At 43.3% G+C, this 18529-nt stretch overlaps 1 protein-coding gene across 2 annotated transcripts in view; it reads left to right on the top strand.

The window, feature by feature from the left end:
- Window positions 1-18529, top strand: part of RASA2 (RAS p21 protein activator 2) — a 90310-nt gene that overhangs the window by 60269 nt on the left and 11512 nt on the right. For both annotated transcript variants that reach the window (XM_073674389.1, XM_073674390.1), the window contains 13 exons: window positions 832-988; window positions 4071-4219; window positions 4301-4415; window positions 5539-5613; window positions 7562-7685; window positions 10430-10536; window positions 12404-12490; window positions 12636-12713; window positions 12939-13012; window positions 14430-14533; window positions 15969-16051; window positions 16172-16380; window positions 18299-18402. In XM_073674389.1, the coding sequence (XP_073530490.1) occupies window positions 832-988; window positions 4071-4219; window positions 4301-4415; window positions 5539-5613; window positions 7562-7685; window positions 10430-10536; window positions 12404-12490; window positions 12636-12713; window positions 12939-13012; window positions 14430-14533; window positions 15969-16051; window positions 16172-16380; window positions 18299-18402 (1466 nt within the window). The remainder of the gene's footprint in view (window positions 1-831; window positions 989-4070; window positions 4220-4300; window positions 4416-5538; window positions 5614-7561; window positions 7686-10429; window positions 10537-12403; window positions 12491-12635; window positions 12714-12938; window positions 13013-14429; window positions 14534-15968; window positions 16052-16171; window positions 16381-18298; window positions 18403-18529) is intronic.

The raw sequence follows: 18529 nt of genomic DNA, 5'->3' as shown, positions 1-18529 counted from the left end.
AGGATCCACACAGCACCCCAATCCAGAATAGATAACCCCATTATGATCCCACAGTCCTCAACACAGAATGAGGATCCCCACAGTATTATCCACCCCACCCCTCACAACCCCACAATACATTATGATGTCTCCCACAGTCCCCAAACACATAATAATGGATGCACATATTCCCCCTACAAGTGAATGCCCCCCCCCCCCCCCCCACAAAACTGCAGCAAACACTATTCACCTTGCCCCAGTTCCTCCGACGTGCCGCTCGGCTAGTCTGTGCTCTGCACACTGAGGCTCCACTGCAGGTGCGATATAATGACGCCATCACGCTTGCTGCGTTGAGACACTCAATCGTACAGGCTAAATGGTGGATAACCGAGCCGACGGCTCCCTCCTCCACCATTGTATTCACCGGTGAAATTGAGACATTGGATGAAGTTGGGGAGGGTGTCCGCGGCATGCCACCTGCGAGCCACTGCTTCCAGTCCTTATGTTGTCCCCTTCAGGGCAGCAAAAGGGTTGGCAACAGTGGGTGCATGCCAACCTCTGTCCAATGTCTCAATTTTTACCAGGTCTGGTGTAGAGAGTCATGGAGAAGGAAATATACATTAGATCCACAGCATAAATATGTCCTACAACCAGTTGTTCTTGCCGTTTACTGCAGTCTGCCTGTGTACCCCGGCTATTATACGACCACTGATCGGTAAAGGTGCAGTGCCGCCAGCTGGTTTATGTATATGGACCATTAGATCACAAGAGCCTCCATAGGCATTGAAGGTATTGGCAGATTTTACATCGCTTCCATTCTAACTCCGGGCTTCTTTTACTTTCCTTCTTCAGGTATCTCCTCCAGCCAAAAGATAATGGAAGCAAATCCTCAAAGTATGATGATCTGGGGTCGCTGAGGCTGAGCATCTGTTATACAGAAGACTATGTGCTGCCTTCAGAATACTATACCCCACTTAAAACCTTGCTGATGAAATCGCCTGATATTCAGGTAGATATATTGTGGCTTTTTGGAGAAAAAGTGACACTGATTTACGTGTTTTACTTATTCGCTGCATGGAGGTTTTGCAAACATTGACGTAAAAACTATTGATAAAATCGTGTATCTGTAATTATGGCTATGTTCACACTAGCATCTTAATGGAACCGTGGCAGCTTTCCACTGGTTAGCTGGTCAAAACCCAAGGCAACATGGGTAAAGCACCATTTTTTCCCCAAAAGGCAGGGAATGTGATAAAACAATAGCATAACCATTACTCTCCCCTTTAATCCGTCACTGCTCCGGTCTTTGTTACTATGTCGTCTTTCTGGCACCTGACTCTTTCGGATATTCGCTGGCCACGACTGTGATACTGGCCACTGGGGGGGTTGATCACGGGCCAACTAAGCTTGCAAATGCTCCAACAAATTTCTGATTCATACTGCCCATCTTGTAGATCATTAACTCCCATGACAACTCCTACTGGCATCAACATCATTGGAAGTGTTGTCAGTAGGATAAGGAGATGAGAACCTGCATTTTCAAAACATGATTTCTTATGAAATAACACATCACAGTATCTCTTTATATGTATCTTTACCTTGTTAAGGGTGGTACACGCAGTAATTCTCATGGTCATGTGAAATCAAGAGATGTGTTACATCACATGTATTTATAATCCTACGTCATCGAACACCTGGGAACTGGAGTAAACTAAACCGACTAAATCAAATTTGCAGACTATGCAAAGCTAGCAGGGATAGCTAACACTAGAGAAGACAGAAAGGATTCAGAATGATCTAGATAAGCTTGAAGAATGTGCAGTGACTAATAGAACGGTATTTAACAAGGAGAAATGCAAGATTCTTCATCTGTGCAAGAAAAACAAAAATGACATCTACAGAATGGGGAGGAATAAAACTAAGCAACAGCACGTGTGAAAAAGACTTGGGTATACGAATAGATCACAGACTGCACATGAGTCAACAGTGTGATGCAGCAGCAATAAATGCAAGCACAGTTCTGGGATGTATTAAGAGAAGCATAGAGTCTAGATCATGAGAAGTAATTATTCCCCTCTACACCCACTTGGTCAGACCTCATCTGGAATACTGGGTCCAGTTCTGGACACCGCATTTAAAAAAAAAAAAAAAAAAAAAAATCGAAAAACTGGAGCAAGTTCAGAGAAGAGCTACCAGGATGGTGAGCGGACTGTAAACTATGTCCTATGAGGAACGGTTAAAGGATCTGGGAATGTTCACCTTGCTAAAAAGTAGGCTAAGAGGAGACTTAATAGCTGTCCACAAATATCTGAAGGGATGTCACAGTGTAGCGGGATCATCCTTAATCTAATTTGCACATGGAAACACGAAAAGCAATGGGATGAAACTGACAGGCAGAAGATACAGATTAGATATTAGTAAAAACTTTTTGACAGTGAGGGTGATCACTGAGTGGAACAGGTGGCCATGAGAGGTGGTGAGTTCTCCTTCAATGGAAGTCTTCATGCAGAGGCTGGACAGAGATGGTTTAGTGAATCCTGCATTGAGCAGAGGGTTGGACATGATGACCCTGGAGGTTCCCTCCAACGCTTAACATTCTATGATTCTACCTACACATAGACCATCACCATTATTTAATGTAACCAGTGAGGGGAGATGTGTTGCTAAATAAAGAAGATGTAGATAAAATGCAATAATTGCTCAGGTTTATTCCTATTCTATGGCATTTAAAGACCTTTTTTATGAAGCACTGGCAACCTTATTAATGACTGCGTTAATAATTGATGTCAGGTGGCATCAGATTCTCTAACAGGAGGAACTACAAGAGGGAAGATAGATTTAAGTAATTGATTTGTCCCGTGGAATCTAATAAATTTTTTTTGTATGGTTTGATATTATACCCTTCTCAACATTGAAATTACAACATCAGGAAGGAAAAGTTGTGGAGTTATGGAAATCACAGGATGGCTAGACATGGTAATGATGTGTAAATGGTGAGAAAATGGAAACCATATTATCAAAACATCTCTATTTATTCTGTATAGACTATGAGGGCTATGTGCAGAAATCCCTGCTCTTGCATGCCTTGGCTGCTATCATTGAGGTTAGTTATGGTTGCCTGATGAATGTCCTGCCACCTTGAATGCACATGGGCAAATCATCAAGATCTGTTGCTGGCAGCTCCCTTTGCGGTTACTGATTAATGATGTCTCAGATGTGGTACAAGACCGGAGACGCTGCAAGCCATGGTACTTCGTTTAGGCCACGCAGGCTCCTCACAGTGTCGTGAGGAACATGCAGACTGGCGTCATGTTGAAGAATGGCTCCTCGGATACTTTGAAGCAGGGCTGTGGAGTTGGTAAGCCCTGAAACTCCGACTCCTCAATTTCCATGACACAGACTCCGACTCCACGACTCCGACTCCCTCATACATGGCTCATGTGATAAAGTTGTGATAAATTTGCTGTAGCACAGATTCATCTCATCTAAAAGTCTAGACCCTTAGATCAGGAATAGGACAGACATTTATAGGACATTTCATAACTTTCCCAAATTCTTATGAAAAAATATTCCCCACAAACTGCATTGAGCTATTGTACCCAATTTATTATATATTTTAGGAGTTGGAGTCGGTCCATTTTATACCAACTCCACCAAAATGGACACCGACTCCACAGCCCTGCTTTGAAGAAATAGCCGTACTACTGGTTCCATCAAATTACTGTAATGCTGAAGTGGGTGCACCTGGAATGAAGACTAGAGGGGTCTAGTCAAGCAGATCTGAGGTGACGTTGGTCAGCAATTGCAAAGGGAGCTGGTAGCAGCGGATCTTGATTATTTGTGCACCCAAGTGTTTTCAGTGTGGCAGAACATTCCTCAGACAACCACTAATAACCTCATTGATAGCAGCCGAGGCTAGAAGTGCAGGGATTTCTGTACTCAATACTTTTTCTTCATCTATCAATCCTGCAATTTCCATAATTGCACGACTATTCCTTGATGTTGCAGCTTCAATGTTGAGGAGGGTATAATATACTATTTACAAAGACGAGAGAATTCTGGTGATAGCCTTTTGTTTGCATTTCTTTCAGCCCATCACTGCCTCAGCTGCCTTCATCCTCGGAGAGATCTGTAGAGACAAGAACGATGCCATCCTCCCTCTCGTCCGGCTCCTTCTTCACCATCAGAAATTAGTTCAGTTTGTGATGACTATTGCACAGCTCGACCTCAACGACACCCAGTGCGTGCCCATATAGACAAACCTATTACTCTGCAGTAACTTCTTCCACGATAATCATCCGTTTAATGCTTTGCTTTACAGAGAAGCCAATACCATCTTCCGGGGGAACTCCTTGGCCACTCGCTGTATGGACGAGACCATGAAGATTGTCGGAGACCATTATCTGAAAGTAACATTGAAGAATGTTATAGATGAGGTAATACTTTTATGCTTTACAGATTTTTATTAAAATTGTTCTCCATCCAAAAAAATCTATATTTAAAAGGTTATTCCCATGTTTTAAAGTTATCACCTTTAACCCCTTCCATACATGGGACGTACTGGTACATAGGTTCGGGTTTATGTAGCGGGCTCAGGAGCTGAGCCTGTCCAGACCTGGCAGGTGCCTGAGCTAGATATCAATCTCTGACAGCGGAATTTAAATGGCCCGATTTACAAAAGTGTTGAATAGTTTAATCACTACAATATTTAAAAGAGCCTTAAGTTTGGGATCATTATTTTTATGGCATGATGAACTCACAATTACACCCCACTTTTTTTTTTTTTTTTATACAGTTTCTCAGTAAACTATATGGTGAAATGAATGGTGTCATTCAAAACTACAACGCGTCCCACAAAAAATAGGCCCTCATGGTGATGGGGACAAGGGGTGGGGGAAAATTACGTCTCTTAAAAGGAAAGGAGGAAAAAAAAAAAAGGATCTAAATCACTGGTGGTAAAGGGCTTAATGATGGAAATAACCCTTTTTAATCTAAAATTTTGGTTGGGTTGCGAGTCATTGCTCCTCATTGTTTTCAGAGCTTCTAATACAACATAGTTTGCACAGACTTTTGGGGATTGCGAGCATACAAGCAGGGTGAGGGGCAGCGCTGAAAAGCAGCTCCTCTTCATATTTGGCCGGGTGACCATCTAATGTGATCTCTATCAGATGTTGTTGGGGGAAAGAAGATTAGAAGATGTTGTATTAGTCTTTTAGTTTCCCAAGGCTGTAAGCCACCACCAGAGGTGTCTGGCAGCGGATTGCTACCCTCTCCCTGTACGGAACACATGCATGGCCGACGCATACCCCCGACATGTGTATAGAGAGGCCAGGATAGATGTGGGCCGACAACCATCAAGGGTGTACAGGTACAATCAGTCTGAATGCAACAGCCGTGTAAAACAATGCTTAGAGAACAGTAAGATCATCAGAAAGCTCCATGTTCCATACAGGCCAAAAGTAATGGGTAAGGGATTTTTTTTTAGTTGCATCCCATGGCACTTTTGTGCCATATTTGTTTTCAGGTTACATACATTCTCACCCTTTTACTCTGTTCTAGATATGTGACTCTCCCAAACCCTGTGAGATTGACCCCAACCGACTAAGGGAAGGTGAAAATGTCGACAATCACAAGGTGCGTGTTCAGCTTTCCGTGTTGTCTTGTTTCTTTCATTCCCCCACCATTAGAGTTGGGAGAATCAATTCGCAGAACTCTGGTTCAGCATCCAGGTCATTATACCTGACCGCCGATGAGACCTCTGACAGTCTCTTAACCTCCGGGCATCCCTGGCTCTTCTATTCTCCTAACCTCCAGTCATCCCCGTCCCTTCCATTCTCCTAACCTTCAGGCATCCCCAGCTCTTCTATTCTCCTAACCTCTAGGCATCCCCGTCCCTTCTATTCTCCTAACCTTCAGGTATCTCCCGCCCCTTCTGTTCACTTAACCTCCAGGCATCCCCCAACCCTTCTATTTTCCTAACCTCCGGGCACCCCCGCCCCTTCTATTCTCCTAACCTCCAGGCATCCCCGGCTCTTCTGTGCGGTGCGACATCCTCATTGTTGTGTGGCACACTTATTAGATCATGCCAGACCGGCTAATCAAAAGAGGAGCCGGGGATTCAGGGTGGTGATATTTGCAGAGTTCTGGCCTTTGCACTGGAGTCCTGCCAATGGATTCTCATAATTCTAATTCTATTGCATCCTAATAAGAAAACAAAGGTGTACCCAGTCTCATCATCATTGCTTCTCCGGCAACGTATTTCTGAGTGTTTGGATAATTATGTAATAAAAGAAAGCAATGTTTGTTTGTTTGGGTTTTTTTTGTTGTTTTTTTTATTCTGCCTAATCAAATTCTAGGTTGCATTCACCAGAAATGATGCCGTAAAACACCCCGAAATGCAAAAGAAAAAAAAACCACATGGAATGCAGCGATGGAAAAAAATGGAAAAGGGAATTTTGTCTTGAAATTTGCCACATCCTTTAAAGGGGTTTTCCAAAAAATGTCAAAAAAGACCATAAAACAATAAAAGAACAATAAAATACTCCAGATATATCCCCTGCCGCTCTGGATATTTTCCTCAGTCTCCGTTTTCTGTGCTGCATCAAGGACTTGCCGGCCTTACTACATAACTGCTGGCACTGATCAGTGGTCTCATGTCGTACCCCTACTATTTTTTTTTCTAATCTCAGAAAATCCCTTTAGATTATTAATGCATGGATCACTTGATTATATAAAGTGCTGCTGCCTTTAATCAGCCATTAATTTGGCTCTTTTGTACGATGATTCTGCAGACAGGTGCTCGTTCATGACCACTAGTTCATATAAATGTGTACGCCGATCATGTTTGATGTTTATTCACATATTTTGTCACGGATTGTATAATTGTCTGCAACTTCTTGTCCCATTTAAACAGCGATGTGCTGCTGATCATATTGGAACCATGTGGGAACAATCCATCGCACCAAAGATTGTTCACACATCTAGTGTCAGTGCTTGCTTTATGGAAATGGAGCTAACCAGCCCCCATAGACTTGTCGTGCAGCCGCTCCGCAGTCATCTCAGAAAATCTGCAAATGTACAGTGGCCATTACTAACCAATGAAGTGCGGCTTCCAATATCCACCAGGTTTTCCAGTTAGAAAGTGGTGCTATATTTTTCATTTCATTCATTTTTTTGCACTACGGCGCTGAAGATAAGCAGGTGTAAACATGATGTCAGCCAGCAGAGGGCGATCTGTCACGACAAGCGGTTTCTTATTCCATTGCTGGCTTAGTGATGGACGCCGCTCATTGATGGGTCACCGCTTATGCTCAATTTGCCTTGGTGGAAGTAAAATAATAATTATTAGGGCTTTCTGAGAAGGATGTGAATTGGACAATGTCTATATTTCTTTTCCTTGCTGCATCCATTTCTGGCTTAGGGTAAAAAAACTGCTTGTAATGGGGATTACTAGCGGCACTCCTCTTATATCACATCCATGTATGCGGACATGGGGGGCCTAGTGGGACACAACCCCCTTTTAGGCAGCCTTTTTTCTGTGTGATAAATGTATAACGTGTGGTTGTCTTTTTTTTCTCTACAGGACAATCTGAGACATTATGTGGACAAGGTGTTCTCGTGTATAGTGAAATCCAGCATGAGCTGCCCCACCGTGATGTGCGACCTGTTCTCATCACTGCGACACATGGCTGTTAGACATTTCCCTAGTAAGAATCCCTGCTGGTTATTATAAGAGCAAGCGAATATCTAATATAGGCAATAAACCTAGTGGGGGAATTTAAAGAGGTTGTCCAGTGAAAGCAAGTTATCACTCATCCTCTGAGTAGGTGATAACTTGCTGATCGTTGGGTGTCATAATAGTAGGACCAGTACCGACCGGCAGAATGGGGATCGTCTGAGGTCTTCTATAGGCTTCTCTGGGTTCAGATTTCCCAGCGATCTATTAGTTATTACCTATCCCATGTAAAGGGAGTATCTTGTGATTTGGGGAATAACCCTTGAATGGAGTTGCCCAGTATATAAATAATGATGACCTAGCCTCAGATAATTTCAGATTGTTGGGAGCTGACAGCCGACACCCTCCCCATGACATTTCCTCAGATAATTTTAGATTGTTGGGGGGGCTGACAGCCAGCACCCTCCCCATGACCTTTCCTCAGATAATTTCAGGTTGTTGGGGGGGCTGACAGCCAGAACCCTCACCATGACCTATCCTCAGATGATTTTAGGTTGTTGGGGGCTGACAGCCGGCACCCTCACCATGACCTATTATCCTCGGATAATTTCAGATTGTTGGGGGCTGACGGCCGGCACCCTCACCATGACGTATCCTCAGCCTCAGATAATTTCAGGTTGTTGGGAGCTGACAGTCGGCACTCTCATCATGACCTATCCTCGGATAATTTCAGGTTGTTGGGGGCTGACGGCTGGCACCCTCACCATGACCTATCCTTCGCTCCTGGTGGCTGTATGACAACTGCGACACATGCAGGGATTGCCTGTTTATCAAGCAATCCCTGCATGTATTGCAGCTGTCCAACAGCCACGAGATATGCAACCATGGGGACTCGAACATATTTTGTGAGCATGCCGAAGACACATTCACTCTGTCTTCAATTGTATCTGACGTGATACCTGTATTCTTAGACATTTCAATATCTTGCTTTATTTTTTTTCGTGTTCAGTCCTTTAGAGTAAATGTCGCATTGCATTGAGGGTATGTAAGTAGTGTATGGGCCAGGACTAGGGTACTGTGGTATAACGAGGTCTGATATACAGTACAGACCAAAAGTTTGGACACACCTTCTCATTTAAAGATTTTTCTGTATTTTCATGACTTTGAAAATTGTACATTCACACTGAAGGCATCAAACTATGAATTAACACATGTGGAATTATATACTTAACAAAAAAAGGTGTGAAACAACTGAAAATGTCTTATATTCTAGGTTCTGCAAAGTAGCCACCTTTTCCTTTGATGACTGCTTTGAACACTCTTGGCATTCTCTTGATGAGCTTCAAGAGGTAGTCACCGGAAATGGTTTTCACTTCACAGGTGTGCCCTGTCAGGTTTAATAAGTGGGATTTCTTGCCTTATAAATGGGGTTGGGACCGTCAGTTGTGTTGTGCAGAAGTCAGGTGGATACACAGCTGATAGTCCTACTGAATAGACTGTTAGAATTTGTATTATGGCAAGAAAAAAGCAGCTAAGTAAAGAAAAACGAGTGGCCATCATTACTTTAAGAAATGAGGGTCAGTCAGTCCGAAAAATTGGGCAAACTTTGAAAGTGTCCCCAAGTTAAATTGCAAAAACCATCAAGCGCTACAAAGAAACTGGCTTACATGAGGACCGCCCCAGGAAAGGAAGACCAAGAGTCACCTCTGCTTCTGAGGCTAAGTTTATCCGAGTCACCAGCCTCAGAAATCGCAGGTTAACAGCAGCTCAGATTAGAGACCAGGTCAATGCCACACAGAGTTCTAGCAGCAGACTCATCTCTTCAACAACTGTTAAGAGGAGACTTTGTGCAGCAGGCTTTCATGGTAAAATAGCTGCTAGGAAACCACTGCTAAGGACAGGCAACAAGCAGAAGAGACTTGTTTGGGCTAAAGAACACAAGGAATGGACATTAGACCAGTGGAAATCTGTGCTCTGGTCTGATGAGTCCAAATTTAAGATCTTTGGTTCCAACCACCGTGTGTTTGTGCGACGCAGAAAAGGTGAACGGATGGACGCTACATGCCTGGTTCCCACCGTGAAGCATGGAGGAGGAGGTGTGATGGTGTGGGGGTGCTTTGCTGGTGACACTGTTTTGGATTTGGTCAAAATTGAAGGCATACTGAACAAGCATGGCTACCACAGCTTCTTGCAGCGGCATGCTATTCCATCCGGTTTGCGTTTAGTTGGACCATCATTTATTTTTCAACAGGACAATGACCCCAAACACACCTCCAGGCTGTGTAAGGGCTATTTGACCAAGAAGGAGAGTGATGGGGTGCTACGCCAGATGACATGGCCTCCAAAGTCACCAGACCTGAACCCAATCAAGATGGTTTGGGGTGAGCTGGACTGCAGAGTGAAGGCAAAAGGGCCAACAAGTGCTAAGCATCTCTGGGAACTCCTTCAAGATTGTTGGAAGACCATTTCCAGTGACTACCTCTTGAAGCTCATCAAGAGAATGCCAAGAGTGTGCAAAGCAGTCATCAAAGCAAAAGGTGGCTAGTTTTAAGAACCTAGAATATAAGACATATTTTCAGTTGTTTCACACTTTTTTGTTAAGTATATAATCCCACATGTGTTAATTCATAGTTTTGATGCCTTCAGTGTGAATGTACAATTTTCAAAGTCATGAAAATACAGAAAAATCTTTAAATGAGAAGGTGTGTCCAAACTTTTGGTCTGTACTGTACTCAAATGCCCATTGTGACTGTTTTCCTTGTCTTCTCCCCACAGATGACCGCCATGTTCAGTACTCCGCTGTCAGCAGCTTCGTGTTCTTGCGATTCTTTGCTGTCGCTGTCGTGTCTCCTCACATCTTCCATTTGAGATCCCACCACCCAGTAAGTAGCTGCATCTGTGGTACTGTACAAAAGTTTTAGACAGGTTTGGCATAAATGGTAATTGTTTATTTTTGTGAATGAACAGAAGAGAAATTTAAATCCGATTAATATTTTATGTGACCGCCCTTTGCCTTCAGAACAGCATCCATTCCTCTAGATACACTTGTGCACAGGTTTTGAAAAGAGCTCAGCAGGGAGGTTTTTCCAAACTGTGGAGGGCTATCCTCAGATCTGTGGATGTCGCTTACGCAAATCCTTCTGCCTCTCCATGTAATCCCAGACAGACTCCATGTTGAGATCAGGGCTCTGTGGGGCCATGTCATCACTTCCAGGGCTCCTTGTTCTTCTTTCCTCTCAAGATATTTTTTAATGACATTAGCTGTATGTTTGGTGTCATTGTTCTCCTGCAACATAAATTTGGTGACATTCAGACGCCCCCTTGGTGGTATTACATGATAAATAAGCATCTGCTTGTATTTCTCCGCATTGAAGTCACCATTAATCCGGCCAAATCCCAAAATTCCTTTGCTGAAGTCCAGCCCCAAACTTGCAAGCATCCTCCACCATGTTTCACTGTTACCTGCAGACACACATTTTTGTACTGGTCTCCAGCCCTTTGGTGACAATATTATTTCACATTTTGACTCCTCAGTCCAGAACCTGCTACCATGCATAGATAAGTCGCTTGGCATTGCTTCCATGATGACCTTATGATTTTTTGGCTACAATTCTTCCATGAAGACCAGTGTTAGAAAGAGTTCTTTGAACAATAACTGGGTCCCATTAGTTTCTGCCAGTTCTGAGCTGATGGCACTGCTTGACATCGTGTTTATTTCCATTCAATATCATACAATGTGTCTTTCATTTTCTGCTCTAAGTATTCTTGGCCACCCACTGCGTCTAAAGTTTTCAATGCTGCCCATTTCTTGGTGTCCTCAATGCTGAGAAATACAGACAGATATTTGATGATGTAGCTCCCACAGAGCAATGATTTCATAATCATTTAGTCTGTATAGAGAGAGACAAAAGGATTCGCACAAGCCTACATCCACTGAAGATCTGTGGTTAATTCTCCATTATGTTTGGAACAACCTCCCTGCCAAGTTTCTTCAAAATAATTGATGCTGTTTTGAAGGCAAAAAGAGATCACACCAAATTTTATTTAGATTTCTCTTTTGCTCATTTATTTTACATTTTGTTAATTTACAAAACCAAACTAATAGCACTTTCCACCCCTGGCAAAAACTTTTGCAGAGTACTGTATATTGTTACCAATTCCCTCCAATAATAATCATCACGTTAGTAAAACATGCTGAATAGGTATTGGTGTTAGTATTGCAATATTCTATTTCTATTTGTATATAATAATCTAAAACTGAACCAAGTAAGGAAAACCTGAGCAGATCATTATAGTGGGGAAGAGTTATCGAAAGTAGTGCAAGTGAAAAGATTAGCAGTTGTCCCAGGCTACCTATCGAGATGCATCTTTCAGATTCTAGAAGGCCTCTGATAAATAGGAGATGGATTGGATTTTTTTTTGCTGTTTACTAGTTTTCATTAATCTTCACCAGTGTGTTGGTGCTCATTAATCTCTTAGGCTCCTTTCACACTGCGTTCTTCACCACATTCAGTGGTCCCGTCGGGGCTATCATCCGATCCCCCTGCCAAATTAGTTTCGGCGTATGTGCCAATGGGGCCATTGACTATAATGGTACTGGCTAATGGCTGACTTACTAGGTTATCACCTAGTTCCCACATAGGATTGCGCTTGTATAAAGCACATGAGGATATGATACGACCCAAATGGACAGTTCTTGATTCGGCATACATATTTTAGGTTTTTCTTTAACCTGTTTCTCCCGCACAGGACGCACAGACCTCCCGCGTGTTAACACTCATATCAAAAACCATTCAGACTCTGGGAAGCGTTGGCAGTTTGTCCAAAAGTAAAACTGTAAGTTTCATCAGGATGGAATATATATATATATATATATATATATATATATATATATATATATATATATATAATGTATGTATGTATTTGTCTTTCCTTTATCTTAAGTTCTGCAATTTAAAACCATGCCCGGTCTTCTCCACAGTCCAGCTTCAAGGAACCATTCATGTGTGAATTCTATAAGATGTTCGAGGAAGAGACCTACACGGCAGATGTTAAAAAGGTTAGATACCCGCGGTGGTCTGCACAGAGGCACATCACAGATGGTAGTTATGGTGGAGCGTGTGTTGTGAGCCACATTCTGTTCATTCATAGTGTATGGATGATACTGATGAATGAAGGATAAGACAATCTTTGTAAGGTTGTGCCTGTTACAAGAGGGCTGAATTACATAGGTAGGGTCATTTACCTATTGCTTTGTATACTAATGTTAATTCCTATCGCACAGTTTATAGAAGAAATTTCATCCACTGAAAGTAAAGAACCAAGTGGAATGAGTGAATCTGTGATCCTGAAAGAAGGGTAAGTGCATGGTTTTATTTTATAATAAGGTTGGTGCAAATCGATTTGCACGACCTGGTCCATCACCCGCTTCTTTTAGCTATGGACGGGAGCCCTGAGAACTACCTCCTGGCAATCTTCTCTTGATTAGCTGGCACATGTGCAAACGCCACAACGATGATGTAACGCCAGGCTGGCTAATCAAAATATTATCTGCGATTGCCAGAAAGTAGGAGGTGTTTCTCAGTGCTCCCTTTCATCAACCACGGATTACTTACAAGGCCGATGGACCAGGTCCTGAAAATCAAATCACACCAACTCTTTTTAATGTCAATTGATTACTAACCAACAGATGGGAAAAAGCAGGCTCTCTATTGCCACTTATTGGAGTTGCTTCCCTATAAGTCCAATGTCCAAGCCTGAAACAGCTGTCTTATCTGGGTCTTCTATTTGGAAAAAAACTCTGGCAACAGGAGAAGAAGGGGGAGGTCACAGGCGGTAGATATTGTCGTCATGTTTTTCATTGTGATCTTACCTGTCTATGGAGAAGAAACATGGTATGGATAGCACTATCCAATGGACCCGATATTAAGTTGGAGGGATTCTGCCGGCTTTACGGTGATGAATGAATGCATCTTGTTCGTCCCTTCACTATGACACCGAAAATATATCTCCCATAAATATCGGATTGATGCAAACTCCAATGTTCATCACTGACCACTGGCTCCAAAAGGTCTGGGGAGCTGTACTTTGATCAGAGGAAGCGTTTACCTGGGAAGCATACTTCCCCCCACCTCAGCGTAAACTAATCTCTCTTTTTCCCAGAACATATCTCATGTGGTCACTACCTGTTCACTGCAGGAGGCCCCTACTTCAAAGGAGGTTGAATGTTAGTTCTTTCTCACTTCCCCAGTTATTAGTTTCTCTCTTCCCCAGCTATAATTGGTCACACTGCACGTAGACATGTGGGGGAACAGGGTAGGGGGCGAGTATAATGTATTTTTTTTTTTTTGTCAGAAAAATCTTGACTTAAATCCACTCACTTTAAGGCCACGTTCACACGATCAGTATTTGGTCAGTTTTTTATCTCAGTATTTGTAAGCCAAAACCAGGAGTGGGTGATAAATACAGAAGTGGTGACGTGTTTCTATTATACTTTTCCTCTGATTGTTCCACTCCTGGTTTTGGCTTACAAATGCTGATGTAAAATACTGACCAAATACTGAATGTGTGAACGTGGCCTAAGACTGCTTTGTCATGCAGATTTCTGTGCAACTTTTTCAATGTTTTCTGTGGAAATTTTCTGCGCCTTTACACCATCCACATTCCTTGCCCTCTACATCCGCTGATCACATATCTAGGAAAACACATTCCTTAATAATAATAATAATAATAATAATAATAACAATAATTCACAAGTATTCATCTTCTGCTTCAGAGAGATGTGCAAACGAGCACAGGGCCGCAGACTTGGAAAGAAGAGCTTTAACAAGAGATGGTTTTCACTAACGAGTCGGGAGTTTGCCTACCACAAGCAGAAAGGTGAATATTGGGTTTAAAGTTAAGAAAAGTTTATTGCCACTGATTAGTCGCATGGGTTAATACGAGCTTCATATTGCTGGATGTGCCGCCTCACTTTCCGTATTTGTTGATATATGGAAACTGTTTCTTGTCTTCTTAAGACTCTTCGGTCATTAGACAGTGAGTTCTTCCGCCCACTATTACAGCGGGGGCTGCTGCTTTCATAAGTTCACTAGTGTTAGTAGATATTCAGCCCATGGGCGACATATAGGTGCCGGTCCTTTTTGGCTTTCAGGCACCTACTGTTAGAATTCCAATAGATTTCTATTTCAGTTTATAGAGAATCTGTCAGCAGGTTTTTGCTATGTAATCTGAGAGCATTATAAGGCAAAAGAGTCTGATTCCAGCGATGTATCGCTTACTGGGCTGCTTGTTTTAGTCTTGATAGAATCCCTGTTTTATCCGTTGTAGATGTAGCAGTGGTTAGAATGCTGAGCTGTGGGTAACCCCGTCCACACCCCTGATTGGCAGCTTCCTGTGTACATTGTCAGCAAGCTGCCAATCAGTGGTGGGGGCAGGGCTACGCAGATTACCCTGACTACTTTGCATGTGAGACCTAGTCCTTTAGTGATCTCCTTTTGAAAAAACATTGATTGTATTGAAACTATAACACACAGCCTAGTAAGTGACACATCACTGGAATTAGATTTACTTGCGCTATATTATGCTGTTCTCAGATTAAATAGCAAAAACCTGCTGACAGAATCACTTGTTAAAGTTAAATGTCAGCAAGAGGAACCTAGTTTTTATGGTTGTCATAGCTCAAAGGGCAGGGTCATTCATGGGGTTTATTTTATGGATTATTGTTCCTCCTTCAGCCAATCTATGCCCTGCAGTGTCTTTGAGACTCTAATCTAGCCATCCCTGGCACCCTCCTCAAGTCCAGGGGTGGGCAATTAAACCATCCTCAAGTCCTGGGGTGGGCAATTAGTTTTATTTTTTTCATATTTTTCATTTTCAAAAAGAGTAATAGATATGTAGTATAGTTCTTATTAGCTATGTCACTTACCCCATGTGTAGGACATTGCAGTAGCTTAAGTATCCATGGTTACGACTTCTAACAAGTAACTGTCACTATATGAGTGATCGTAACCATGGATATCTAAGCTACTGCAATGCCCTGTAAATGGGGTAAGCGGCATAGCTAATAAGACTATACTACATTTCTAATTGGAGGTATTTGCTTATATTATTATCATTACTCCTACTAAATATTGGGATAGGATCTTGGAGATGGAAATACCCCTTTTAAGTTGGATATACCTAGGCATTTGGATCTTATTGCCTCCGTCGGGGGTGGCATGTGTCGAACTATCTCCAGTACGGTATAATACGCCATGTTGCATGGTATTGTAGTACAACTAGCGATTCTGTAACTCTCTCTTGTGTCTGACAGATAAAGAGCCGGTCTTCCGCATCGCTATTAAGAATATCCTGGCTGTTGAGAAGCTGGATGAAAGTGCCTTCAATAAAAATAATGTAAGTGCCCCCACCTCACATGACACAGCATTTCTCATCACCTGGTATAAGAAACCCAGCCTGCACAGAGAAAGTGGAAGGATGTTCTGCTTATTGGCATGTAATCTGTGTGCATTGTAGATGTTCCAGGTGAATTATGGTGAGAAGCCCCTGTACATCCAGGCCAGTAACTGTGTGGAGGCCAGTGAGTGGATAGAGGTGTTGAGCAGAGTGAGCAGACGAAATCATAGGAGGCTCAGCAAATATCACCCGTCTGCGTTCATAAATGGGACCTGGCTGTGCTGCAAGGCGTCTTCTGAGAGCACTGAAGGCTGCAGCCCCTGCACTGTGTAAGTATGGGCAATGGCTGGCTCTGAATACTATAGGGAATGGCACTCACACAGGCCGATGTGCTGCTGAGAATGATGGTTCTTTTCACTCATTTGTAGGGTGATCGCTGGTCTGTTTAAGGCCCCAATACACATTAGACCAGGGATGTCGAACGCAAACACACAGATGGCCAAAATGAAAACCCTGGACAAAGTCGCGGGCCTACCAGTATACAGTATAATGGGCCCCACATAGTCCTACACACAGAATAATGGGCCCCACATAGTCCTCCATACAGTGTAATGGGCCCCACATAGTCCTCCATACAGTGTAATGGGCCCCACATAGTCCTCCATACAGTGTAATGGGCCCCACATAGTCCTCCATACAGTGTAATGGGCCCCACATAGTCCTCCATACAGTGTAATGGGCCCCACATAGTCCTCCATACAGTGTAATGGGCCCCACATAGTCCTCCATACAGTGTAATGGGCCCCACATAGTCCTCCATACAGTGTAATGGGCCCCACATAGTCCTCCATACAGTGTAATGGGCCCCACATAGTCCTCCATACAGTGTAATGGGCCCCACATAGTCCTCCATACAGTGTAATGGGCCCCACATAGTCCTCCATACAGTGTAATGGGCCCCACATAGTCCTCCATACAGTGTAATGGGCCCCACATAGTCCTCCATACAGTGTAATGGGCCCCACATAGTCCTCCATACAGTGTAATGGGCCCCACATAGTCCTCCATACAGTGTAATGGGCCCCACATAGTCCTCCATACAGTGTAATGGGCCCCACATAGTCCTCCATACAGTGTAATGGGCCCCCACATAGTCCTCCATACAGTGTAATGGGCCCCCACATAGTCCTCCATACAGTGTAATGGGCCCCCACATAGTCCTCCATACAGTGTAATGGGCCCCCACATAGTCCTCCATACAGTGTAATGGGCCCCCACATAGTCCTCCATACAGTGTAATGGGCCCCCACATAGTCCTCCATACAGTGTAATGGGTCCCACATAGTCCTCCATACAGAATAATGGGCTCCACATAGTCCTCCATACAGTGTAATGGGCTCCACATAGTCCTCCATACAGTGTAATGGGCCCCACATAGTCCTCCATACAGTGTAATGGGCCCCACATAGTCCTCCATACAGTGTAATGGGCCCCACATAGTCCTCCATACAGTGTAATGGGCCCCACATAGTCCTCCATACAGTGTAATGGGCCCCACATAGTCCTCCATACAGTGTAATGGGCCCCACATAGTCCTCCATACAGAATAATGGCCCCACATAGGAGCGGTGTTTGTGGTGCCTTGGGCCAAATAAAACCACCATGCGGGCCAGATTTGGTCCACGGGCGAGAGCTTGACGTGTGCAGTAGACTAACATCAGCCAAACTTGCCGGTCCTGGCGAGATAAGGATTCAATATGTCCAATTTCAGACTGACGATTCTTTTGCTTTGTAAGACATAAGCTGCTTGGCTGAGCGAGCGCTCCTGTGTATGGGACTGTCCTGTCGACAACTATCTAAATGGGGAGCTTTAAATTGGCTTACAGTCTGAAACGAGCATAATTCTCTGGCCATTGTAGAGGAGCCCGACTTTGTCTTGAAAGGTTGGGATTGACACCACATCTATAGGGTAGAGTAGTAACAATTATTACTGGCATTCTTAGGACTCTCTTTTAACCACTCGGTTAACATAACACCACTTTTCCACTATTAAATATGCAAGTCACCCAGCGTAATACTTTCCACAGCTTTATCTAGTGAGCAAACAACTTGGAGGGGACAATGTGAAATCTTCTGGCTTCCATCACATTCATTACACTTGAATCATTGTCCCAGCCGTTGGGAATCGGAGCGTTCTGTGCCGGATACACTGTGTCATGAGCTCATTAATGCTTCCTGTCTTTACAGAGGTGTTCCAGCTGATGTGGCGCTAGATATAGATGGAGATCGCGAATGTGAAAAGATCTATTCTCTGTTTAGCACAAACATGCCAAAACTGCAGAAAATGGAAGGTAACTTGCTACCTGTGACATGGATAATGTTGTACTTGTCCTGTTCTGGGATACAGTAATACACAGCATTTACCTTTTATACAGCATTTTCTTCTTATAAGCGAGTAGTGCTCATATGAGAAGTTAG

The sequence above is a fragment of the Phyllobates terribilis genome, unplaced genomic scaffold (assembly GCF_046119375.1).
Source record: "Phyllobates terribilis strain yellow unplaced genomic scaffold, ASM4611937v1 Scaffold_3__8_contigs__length_932513732, whole genome shotgun sequence".
In the NCBI taxonomy this organism is placed as follows: Eukaryota; Metazoa; Chordata; class Amphibia; order Anura; family Dendrobatidae; genus Phyllobates; species Phyllobates terribilis.
Note: the sequence above shows the minus strand (reverse complement) of the source record. Positions and strands in the feature narration are given on the sequence as shown.